The sequence below is a fragment of the Cololabis saira genome, chromosome 15, assembly GCF_033807715.1.
Source record: "Cololabis saira isolate AMF1-May2022 chromosome 15, fColSai1.1, whole genome shotgun sequence".
NCBI lineage: Eukaryota > Metazoa > Chordata > Actinopteri > Beloniformes > Belonidae > Cololabis > Cololabis saira.
The window spans coordinates 11,537,515-11,549,230 of NC_084601.1; the positions used below are offsets into that span (position 1 = coordinate 11,537,515).

The following is an 11,716-nucleotide window of genomic DNA, read 5'->3' on the forward strand; positions in this document are numbered from 1 at the left end:
AAGGCTCAAAGAGAGACGAGTCCTCTTTGAGACTGACGGCGCTGAGAGAGAGGAGGAAACTGTTAAATCGGCATCCCTGGCGGTGATGAGGCGGCGTGTGGAGAGACGTCTCAGGAAGTCCTTGGAGGCATGGAGCGGTGCAGGTGTCAGCGCCGGGCGTGTGCCGTGCACGCCACAGAGAGGAGAAGCATCAGTTTACAAAAAAATAATAAAAAATCAGTGTGAATATGAAAAATTGTGATCTTTATTCAACAACTCCACACATATTTCATATATACATATCTGCATTTTTTTTGTGTTTTTTTTTTAACAATGACTATAACTCTTGCGTGTGACCTGTTTTGAGTCATAAAAGCCTCGAGGTCGTGTCACAAAAACATAGTTCACAGTGCAATATGAAGACCGTGCACCCGTGTCAGTTTACTCCACACGTCTCACTCTTTGTGTGTGAACCAGTCATAAAATCTCTTAAATTACTTTACTGTGAGGAATAATGCAAATGGTCACGAGTCCTTTTAGAAAGTAGTTAAATAACCGGAAAAGATATCGTCATAGCACTCCTCCGACATGCCGGATTCAGTACCATTGTCAAGATCGCCGCATCAGAACAACACGCTTGTTCTGCAGCTCTCGGTCCTTTTAATGTCCCAACGCAACAGCATCTATGTTATTTTACAGCGCGGTACATCTGGTCGTCAACTATGAGGAATCGTCTCCGCGGATCCGAAGCTTTTAAGAAAAAAAAAGAAAAACAGTACCATTAAAGAAGTGGAAAGGTCTGAACATATTCCGTCAGCCAAGGTCAACACCAATCTTCGCTGAGGCGTTGAGTCATAAACAGACAGTCCACATCAAATAGCGCCTGACTCAGACTCGTTCCGTTTATGAAACACAGCGATACCGGCGCAGCACTCGGCACATGGGGCGGCTTTGCTCAAGCATGACATCCCGAGGTCACGATCCTGCTGAAATGAACAAAAAAAGGCTTCCTTTGCTCCCCTCCGTCTCCACGCCACGTATTAGTTTCCGTTCCTGTCTAAACGTTTGACACGTTGCTTTTAGAAGACGCTTCATCAGTGCAATATTTGAAATTGGCATGTACTTGTACTTAATCTGCTATGAAGTCAATGTTCCCTTGAGGCGTTAAGTACTACGCAACGATCAAGTGCTGCTGAGGCATGTGACTGCTTAAAACCAGCGTTGCTTCAAGCGTCTTATCTGAAAGCAGAAGCATTAGTGTTAGCGTGAACCGCGGCTAACTCCACGCGGACGAGACTCAGACTTTTCATTGTTGTGGTTGCAGGTCAGATGAGATGTCTCTTCTCTTTGTGTGAAATATTCACCTCTGAGCATCTTTTTTTTCATATACATATATATAAATGGATCATAGGTTAGCTTTAATATGTACAATTAAGAGAAACGTTTTTTCCTTCCGTGAGCCCTTAACAAGGACTTGTGTTAGCTTTCGGGGTCTGTGTGAGACGGGCATTTCACATTTTTCTGCAAGTCTTACACCAGCAACACCCTGCCGTTCTCCACCTTCTGCACATGGTGTGAGATTTGTAAAAATGCTCTCTGCTTGCTGAGATGCTGCCAGATTGGCAAGCGAGACACCTCCGTAGTGTCACGCTGAGTGTGACACATCAGTCCTCACATCCAATCTCTCTCAATCTCTGTCTGCTCCGAGACGCCGAGCTCGCGCTCAGTCCCCGTGCCGAGCGGTGAGTCAGCCGGTGAAGCCTGCAGCCCGGTCTGTAAGTGACAGGAACAACATCCTGCTCAGCTCGCCCCGCATCCCCGTTTCGAGAGTCAGCTAATGATTCGCGAAAGCTTTCGTGAGTCCGGGTCGAGAATAAAAACTGCGATGCGATCACAGAATCCTGCAGAAAGCATTCTGTTAACCGATAAAGTCGTGGTTTCTTTTAGCACCAAACATTTTTTTAAAACATACATAAGATAAAGCACAATGAATGATCATTGTGAGCAATGCCCTTAGAGAGTAACATGTATACGACAACAAAATACAGTACAGTATGTTCTTGTAGAAAGCTTGAGGGTCTATGTACACAACAGTACACAAATCGGTTTCTAGAAAGTGCCAATGTACAAAAAACGAGTCCCCTCAAGTTCTGTTTTGGTCCCTCAGTCGGACAGATAAAGTCCATCAGCAGAACAGATTGTCGTCCTCTTCCACATCGAAGGATGGCACCATCTGTTCGGCCGCGCTCACTTCCTGTTCGGCCGATGCCACATCCCGGGACGGCGACCGCAGGTGGAACCACGGGTGAGCGAGCAGCTCGGTGGCCGTGAGTCTCTCCGACGGTTCTTTCCTCAGCAGGCTCTGGAGGAGACACTTGGCCTTGGGCGACAGGCCCTCTGGCAAGCAGCACTGGCCCCTGCGGATTTTGGAGAACAGCATGGCCGGGTCCGGGTCGTGGAAGGGGTAACGGCCCACCAGCATGGTGTACAGCATGACCCCCAGGCTCCACATGTCGGCCATCTTGCCGGAGTACGGCGTGGAGCCGCTGAGGATCTCCGGGCTGACGTAGGCGGGGCAGCCGTGGGTGTCGGAGACGGAGTCGTTGCTGGGGTCCTCCAAGACTCGGCAGTCCTCCAGGCTTTCTAGCCTCACTTGTGTCCTTTGAAGACAAAAAATTGTAATAATGTCAGGATACATGGATTGGACTTTCAGACCACAGAAAATGTTCACAGCTGCCGCCACGAGGACTTAGCTCTACTTTAAATCATGACGAATGCTCGGGGCTATCTTCCTTTAGCCTTAATCTGCACAGCGGCAGATGGGCAGACAGTCACACACAGATGAATACACACACACACACACGCACACACGTATATATATATACATATACATATATATACAACACACGCCAGTGAACTTTCTATGACCTAAGAGCAGCAGAGTGAGTCTGCTTTAAAAGACGAGAGCAGCCTAAACACATTTCCAATAATTTCCTGGCACAAGCATGGTCATATAAACACGCATATAAATATACTACTCAGACGCTCCCCTTCCTCCTCTTTCTCCTCCTTTTCCTCCACTCACTATATTTAGCCCAGTTAGTGTCGGGAAGTCCTTTTATTTTTAACTATTGCACCAGAGATTATGAGAATTATGAGATTATGTTTGTAGAATAAGACATTAACCCGTGAGTGAGCGGTGCAGACACAGTGAATGGAAACCCGTTGCCATTTTCGCGTTGCTAAAGCAATAAAATAATTGTCTATATCAATTTGTGCAAACCCAATTTATCCAAAAAAGCACCCCGACAGATGTGAGGGGGGTGTTCTGGTTCATGTCAAACTCGGGGGGTTGCCTCTGAGACGCTTCGGTCGTCAGACAGACTGGCTGGAGGGATGAACAGATAGCTGCAGAGAGCAGTGAAAGAGTGACAGCCGAAAGGACCGAGGCAGAGAGGGAGTGATATTTAAACAACGAGATAGTGGAGGAGATAAGTCGGCAGAGGAGAAAGAGAGATGAAGGCAGAAAAGGAAACAGAACAGAGAGAGTTAGAGGGTTGGAGAGAGTGACTCATCCTTCTGTGGAGAGAGAGAGAGAGAGAGAGAGAGCATATCTTCTCTCCTCCTTTCTCTGGCTCTGTCACGAGCCGGAGCTATCTGCACCTGGGTCCCACACTGGCGGCGCCAGCCATCCCATAATTACCCTCAAATGGCTGTTGCCACATCAGTGACGCATGGGGAGGCTGGCCCAGCAGTGAAGCCCTGCATTCTCCACATTACTCTTCATCTTTCCTAAACTGAGTCCTGCATCTGCACTTTGTGTGTGTGTGTGTGTGTGTGTGTGTGTGTGTGTGTGTAAAAACGAAGACAGCATTAGTCAAATTGTTGTGACTTTCTGTGTCTCTGGCTGGATCGCTGCATTGTCGGCCAGGACATTGCATCATAGCTTATGTGCTGAGGTTTGAAAGATGTCTGATTGTGTATTTGTGGGGCGGCATGACAGAATGAATGAGGTCATAGCACACATATGTTGATGCCTGTCAGTGACCGGATGAATACAACTAAATCTGATTATGTCACAGAGCCACTTTGGAGTTATCAGCAGAACACCGCGGGTTTGTTTTGCCGGACACAGAACAGTCTGCACTATGTCGTCAGCCCAATTTTAGAGCAAAGTCTGCGCTTTCAGAAAGACAAAGAGAAGCTGCCATCCCCACAACTTAATGAGTCACTTTGCTAATATTTCCGAGCAAATTGCGGCGACGGAGCCATTTGAGCATGAACAGATTACAGCTTCACGGCTCTGACGGTGTAATCAGCACAAAGACAAACATGCATGTATATGGACACACGCACAAAAGGAGGAAAATGAGCTTGACAGCCCGCCCTCCTCTTTTTCTCTTTGCACATATACGCTATGACTCATCGCTCTGCAGCCGTATAGCTATCAAGGGGATGCAACAAACTTGAACTTCTCTCACTGGCATTCTGCTCTTGTTCATCGGCTGTGACTCGGAGAACCCAGAGGTCATGGCTGCAGAGTGCTACTGGTCTCCATCAAGAAGGGCCTTTGGAAAGAGGAGTGTGTGTGTGTGTGTGTGTGTGTGTGTGGGATCAGCCAACGCTTACAGGAAACAGGGTGACGCAAGGGCAAAGAGGCGACAAATAGTTTTGTAAGCAGGGATTTTGTGTGTCTTCCTAACATAATGTAGCACTCAGAGATAACGGCACATACGTGTGTGTGTGTGTGTGTAGGGCTGTGTGTGTGGGTGCATGTGAGTGTGTGTGGGAGCCAGTTCAAAGGATAATGCTTTGAACTACTCCTCCATGGATGAAAGTGTACATGAATGAAACCTTGTGGAAGCACTGGTTATTCTGCAAAGCAGCTATGATGTAATTTATTAATAAATAATGAGTAATGAGTGTTTTCTAAGATATCGGCTGCAAGGAGGGTATGATTGTCTCATTCAGCAGCCTCGTCTCGTGGCGCTGCCAAACCCGCCACCCACCACATTCACACATACACGCGCGTGCACACAGGCATGCAAAACAAACGCACAACATGCACACAAAGAGACACATCGAGTGTGAGAAACGGAGACAAACAGAGGGTAAAAATCTGGGAAGCTAAGCAGTCTGCCTCCACAAGTACAGAACCTCCTACTCTATCTGTGCCCGCACCGATATCTGCACACAAGGATGGTGGGTATGAGCTGGTGCCACTACACTGAGAGTATTTAAGTTTCAAACAATTTGGATAAAGTTATCAGATACTATTATCACTGGATTATTCTGAGAGCAGGTTCAAAACATTTATACCATGTCATTTATTTCCTTAAAGGGGAACTGTGTGGGATTTAGTGACACCTAGGGGCAAAGTTGCAGGCTGCAACCAAATCAAGACCGACACACAGATCCCCTGAAATGTAAGAAGACCTCAGCTCGTCTCACCTTTTCTCATCAGCGAAGACAAACTTGCGCAGTTTGAGGTCACCCAGCACGATGCCGGCCTGGTGGCAGTGTGCCACGGCCCCTGCCACCTGGCGGAAAAGCCTGCAGGCCTGCTCCTCGTCCAACCGCCGGCAGCTCTTCACCAACGTGTGCATGTCCCCAAAGTCCTTATCCAGGAAGATGTAGGCCTTGCGCTCGCCAAGGATGACATCCCTGATGCCGGCCACATTCCTGTGAGCTGGCAGGATCCCATAGGTCCTGATCTTCTCCTGGTATAACCCCATATCAAACACCTGGAGGGGAGAGCAGCAGAGAAGGGGAGGGGTCGGGATGGAAATTAGGAATTGGGGAGGAAGAGAGAGAAGTGAGTGAGAGGGGGAGGAGGCAAGGGCTCAGTGTGTTCTTAATGATCGCACGAGGAAGCAACCATGCAAATATAATGGTGAGATGTAGAAAAAAAAAGAAGTGCAGGGTATGCTCTGATTCCTGCTCAATGTGCTGCTTTTACAAGAGCAAATGAGTCCACCAAGCGTGAAACGATTAACTTTATTAATTAACAAACCCCTGCAGGTCCATCATGAAAAGTAATCACTTGGATCTGGCGCAGCGGAAAAGGCTCGTCCTTATCTGAGCAGATGCTTATCCTTACTGTCTTTTTTTTCTCCCTTCTGCCATACATGTTTGCATTTTTTTGTGCCACGGCATGGTGCGTTGCTGTGACGTGGATGCAAATAAGCTGACGGGCAATGTGAAGCCATAGAGATAGATGCCGGGCAGGTTTTAATAGGTTGCCTAGTGTTCCTGCAACATAGTGTTGCCCAACACTTCATAAACAGATCCGAGATAAAAAAAAGAGCCTGCTGTAAGTTCAGAATGCACAAAACAAATGAAGCAACAACACAAGCGCGTTGCGCAGTGTGTGACACATTATTGCGTGTGATATATACGTTTTCTGAAAAAAAGTTAGCTATAAACGGATGATGGCTCAGACGGGCTGTTGAGCAACCCCGATGTCTCGAAACATCATTCATTAAAAGAAATTGCACAACGAGCGGATTGCGCATACCTTACACAGTAGCTCATCGCCAGTTTCGGTGTTCATGGCGCTGTGCATGCTCTCCCGGTCCGCCAGAGGAAGCAGCAGGAAAGCTCCTATCCTGAGCGGTCCCTGGTGGCTGTGGGGGCCGGGGCCGGGGCTGGGGACGGGCCCCGCCGGGGGGGCCCCCGCCGGGGCCGGGGGGGAGCCCGGTGACGCGCCCAGGAGTCCCTGCGCGTCCCCCGCGTCCCCCGCGCTCAGCCGCGCGCACTTGGCCGGAGGCTGGTCGTCCGAGTCCAGACGCTTGTGCGCGACTCTCCGGATGGAGAGCGCAGGGCTGCTGCTCCACTGCAAGTTCATTCTGAAAATTCACAATGAAATCAGACAAAAAAAAAAAAAAAAAAAAACTAGAAAGAAAGTGTTTGCTTCACGTAGAGTCCCTTTTGTGGTCAGTGTAAACTACAAGCTGCGCGCTCCATTCCTTCGTGCGAGACTCAGTTCAGTACAGCTGACAGGGAGGAGAGGAGGAGAAAAAAAAGGGGGACGCCGGCCGGCACGTTTGGGGCTGATTAATAATCCAAAACACGTCCTTTTCTCGAGGTCTGTGTACTTTCTTTCGGTGAGGAATCCCGACCCCTCGCAGCCAGAGAGAGAGAAAGAGGGAGGGAGAGGGAGACGGGAGAGAAGGAGAGAGCGCCTCACACTCAGTGAAAGGTTGAGAGTGAGTGAGATTGTGTGATGTTGAGCTCTGAGCTCACACACTCCGCCCGACCAGTCCAGCCTCCTGCTGACACGCTCGTTGAGCAATCCTGTGAAGGCACCGACTCCCAGCTCAGCCACTTTCTGATGACGCTGGCTCAGCCTCATGACTGAGCCGAACAAACCCCGACCTTGGTTGTGTCTTCTTCTTGCGTTTATCAGGGTGTCACCGGGCTCCGCATTCCTGGCTCCGCGTTTAGCCTAAATTATGGTTCCGCGTTAAATCGACGCAGAGCCTACGGCGTAGGTTACGCGTCAATTCAGTCGAAGCTAAGGTATGGCAAGGTGACGAGTCACAGAACTTAACTAGAGTATCAATCAACACGTCCAGCAAATACTCATCACAGAAGTCTGCTATGTAGCTTATCTGTGTGGTCAAGAAAATTGGAACTTTTTCAAATGCAGTCTCGCTCACTGCAAAAACTCAAAATCTTACCAGGAATATTTGTCTTATTTCTAGTTAAAATGTCTCATTTTTAGTCAAAAAATCTCATTACACTTAAAACAAGAGTCATTACCAGAAAGATAACTTGTTATTTGACCATTTTCACCTGTTTCAAGTAAATTTTCACTTTAAATAAGTAGAACAATCTGCCAGTGGGACAAGATTTATCTTCTCATTACAAGCAAAACAATCTTGTTCCATTGGCATATTTTTCTACTTATTTTAAGTGAAAATCTACTTGAAACAGGTGAAAATGGTTGATTTTGAGTCTTGTCTTAAATGTAATGAGATTTAAAAAAAAATGAGACTAAAAATGAGACATTTTAACTAGAAATAAGACAAATATTCTTGTTAAGATTTTGAGTTTTTGCAATGTATAATAACTAGTGAAATCGATCATGTTGTTCTTATTTGCATTTGTACTTATTCCATAAATATATTTAAAAAAACAAACATTTACATTTAACCCTTGAAGCAAAGGTGTGGCGGCTGCCATACCTTGCCATACCCAATTGACGCCCCTGGCCGTAGGGTACGCGTTGGTGTAACGCGCAACTATAAATCAGCCTTTTAGGGATGCGGCTGATTGGGCGCAAGAACCCGAGCAACTGACAGGAATGAAGAAATCATGTGTTACTGATGCTGACGTCATCAAGTATGCACATGTTTTAGATAATAATTAACAAAGTTTAAAACTCGCTGTTTGACTCACTCCTGCTGTGATGTTCCCCTCATAGGGTTATTTATTACCAGCCCGCAACTGTATCCACACGGAGCTGATAGTAGTGCTGACACACACACACACACACACACACACACACACACACACACACACACACACACACACACACACACACACACACACACACACACACACACACACACTGACTTTGTGGGATAAGGAGGTTTAAATTGAAAAACATAAAAACAAAAAAAGGAAAAACAGGCAGAAAGTACAAAAACATATGGTACATGACTCTAACAGCCTCAGCTGTGTCCTTGCTGAATTTCAGGGTTTTAAAGGATAAGATCGGAGAAAAAAAATAATGAGGGCATCAGCAAACAAGGGATTACAACATGATGTAATTCTTGAAAAAAAAAACACATCAAAATGTCATGTAGCACTCTGGAAATAACCCGTGGGACGGAGTTCCTCATCATGTTTTCAGTGAGTGAAAGGCTGCTGCGTTTCTGCAAATGTTGTGGTGTTTTGAGCTCTGTTTCAGGCTTTTGTCTGATGTTGTTGTGTTTTTGCACCTCAGGGCCGGTGTGGACATCCAGACTGTTCTCCACATGTCCAGGCGCCGGCCTCAGGTGAGAACTAAAGCCAAAACCCAAACCCTCACTTTGCCTAAACTGAGGCTAGAAAAAAAAAGAAAACAAAAAAAACCCACCATGATACTGTTTTCCCATGCTGGGCCTGTTTGTTATGTGGACATGACTCACCTCCATAAAGCTGCGCAGTGCCATAAGCATTCACATAAAACATGCCCGTGTGTCTCTGTAAACAACATCAGAGCAGCTGGGGCTCTGGAGACACGGCTCCAACGTTAAATACTACTAGGAGGTATAAGCCAGCGCGGTCCAGTCTGTGAGAAAATGATGCAATAGTCTTAAAGATAAAATAAAACAAAACAACAACAAAAGAAGAGTCAATGAACTGCGCTTTGCGATGGTCGGAGCTGAAAGTTGGAGCACAGTTTGAATGCATTCTCTTGATGAAGAGAGTGGAGCAGAAAGTAGGAATAAATCGCACACGTGTGCATGGCAGAGTGTGTTTAACGCATGTGTGACTCTGTGTGTGTGTGTGTTGTGCAATAGTTCTGTTTCCACTGCTTTACGTCGAGCGAGTACAGTGGTGCGGCAGGGGCCCTGAGCAGAGCAGCAGCTGGCCTCGGCCTCGGCCTGCACGCACCACCAGCCCTGCTCTCCTCAGCTCCTCCTTCTCAACAGAAGCATGCCTTTGCATACCTTTTTTTTTGTTGTTTTTTTTTTTTTTCCCAAGTTTCCAGCACAACTCCTTCCACTAAGAGGTCCTAACTCTTAAACCAGGTCACAGCGTCTGTCTCAGTTTGACTCAAAAAAGGTCAAGCCAACCTGTTTCTGCAGGCTGTCCAAACATGGATGAGCTGCAGATTCCATAGGAATGATGCCTGTTATTTTTAGTCCGCGCATTCTTTTCTTGTTCAGTGGTCGTCCTACGAAAAAAAAGTGACTCACCAGCTGATTGGTGTGTGTGTGTGTGTGTGTGTGTGTGTGTCAATGAGCAAGTGAGTTTGTCATGCAGCCAAGCCGGCACAGGAACAGGTTTCCTCTCGCTGCGGTCCCTCTTTCTCTATTTGAAATGTCCTAGAAAACAGGATGAGCAGTCATTGTAGGATTGTGTGGCGGAGGAACTGGAGGGCTTAAAGCTCATTGTTATATGACATCAAAGTCATGTGTATTTGCTGGCTTGTTGCGTGGGACACAGTGTTTAGGCGTACTCTGGAAAAGCTTAGTAACTTGTATTGCTTGTAATCAAACAAAGTGTTAGCTTGAGTGTGCGATACGTCATTCTGTATAAACACAGAGGAGGACTAATGTCAATATGGTCTCACACACTGTATAGCTGGCCATAGCTGCCCGTATGTGTGCATGGGTTGTGTGTATCTATACAGGGCCGGTGTGGGAGTGTGACTGAATGAGTCCCCACTCCAGCAAGCTGCAAGAAAAAAAACCCAGGCCTTGCACTTCCTTGTTGTAATTAGCTGAGTCACTTGCCACCAGCAAAGGTGAAAACAGGTCTTTCTCTGGGAACAGTTCAAATCTTATCTGGCTGACGGCCAGCAATCAGGGTAAATTATTCTTCATCTATGATCTCACACGTGCAGATGAAACGAAAAAAGTGTAAAGCTGATGTAAAGCTACGAACCGACTTCAGCAAATATGCAACACAGACGTCCAAATGAACCGAACCATATTCATATTTTATTGCGTACTTTCACCACTCTGAGTGTTGGATTTTTTTATAATGTGTTTCATATGATCATGGATGCCTTTTATAGAGCTCAAGTATGACTCACCAGAGGTCACAAGTCAGTCCAAACTTGTCATTGCTCATGTAATTCATACTACGTTGTGTTTTTCTCTTCTAATCTGTTACTTTTTCCAAGTCCTGAGTTATTAGTTAAGTTAGGTTAGCCAAGTTAGTTATTGCTGTGTGAACACAGTCATATTTCTAAATGGTTTGCACTAATGTCGAGTTTTCTAAACCTATACCTGCTTCTACAAAGTGCTCTACAGTCTATTTCTCATTTACCCAGTTTTCCTGAAGTACATCAACGCAAAAGAAACAAATGCCTGAATGACTGACCATCCGAGCAGTGGTGTTTTGCATCTCACGTCTGTAAGCGTCTACCACAAAGCAGCTGACAATGTGAGGTAGAAATGTGGGAGACAGAAATGTGCTGGCGGATACTGAACAAAGAGCTTGCAGTGAAACAGAGAGAACGACTCTTCTTCTGCCTGGATGTAGTTGTGCTCGTAGTACAAGAACGCAGCTGCGACGTGCACGCTGGTTTCAGCTGTATATCTTAACCTTGACATGTAACGGACTGAATTAACTTAAGTGTTGAGGTCTCATCCAGAATTAATCATCAGCCCGCAATAACCACCGCTACAGAATGTGCGCTATATTTTCATAACCAAGACTAACCCCAAGGATAATCAATCAACCCAGGAGCTCAGATAGAGATTGTTTCATGTGGAAGGACTCCAGACTGTAGTCGGGCCAAAAAGTTCTGCCTTTCCTAGCTACTTATCCCAACCTGTCCATCACTGTTTCTTTGATGTGTAAGGTTGAAGCGGGGCTGGGTACGCGAGACTGTCTGGCTCCCTGGCAGTGATGATGTTTCTGCATTTCAAAACCCTCTTGACTTTCATACATTCTTTCAAAATTCCAGTTTGCAGTGCTCGGGCTTCACAGCACAAGAACACCGGTTATTCAATTATTTGTGCGTTGAAACACGAGCCCAAGCGATCATTACTGCTGGGATACGCTGGAGACT

General features: G+C 46.4%; 1 protein-coding gene across 1 annotated transcript; it reads right to left on the bottom strand.

The window, feature by feature from the left end:
* Nucleotides 1-220: 220 nt before the first annotated feature.
* trib1 (tribbles pseudokinase 1) lies at nucleotides 221-7,253 on the bottom strand. Its single transcript, XM_061742498.1, has 3 exons — nucleotides 6,497-7,253; nucleotides 5,431-5,723; nucleotides 221-2,639 (listed from the first exon to the last, which is right to left on the bottom strand). The coding sequence occupies exons 1-3, from the start codon at nucleotides 6,824-6,826 to the stop codon at nucleotides 2,165-2,167; spliced, it is 1,098 nt and encodes a 365-aa protein (XP_061598482.1). The 5' UTR covers nucleotides 6,827-7,253; the 3' UTR covers nucleotides 221-2,164.
* Nucleotides 7,254-11,716: the final 4,463 nt, after the last annotated feature.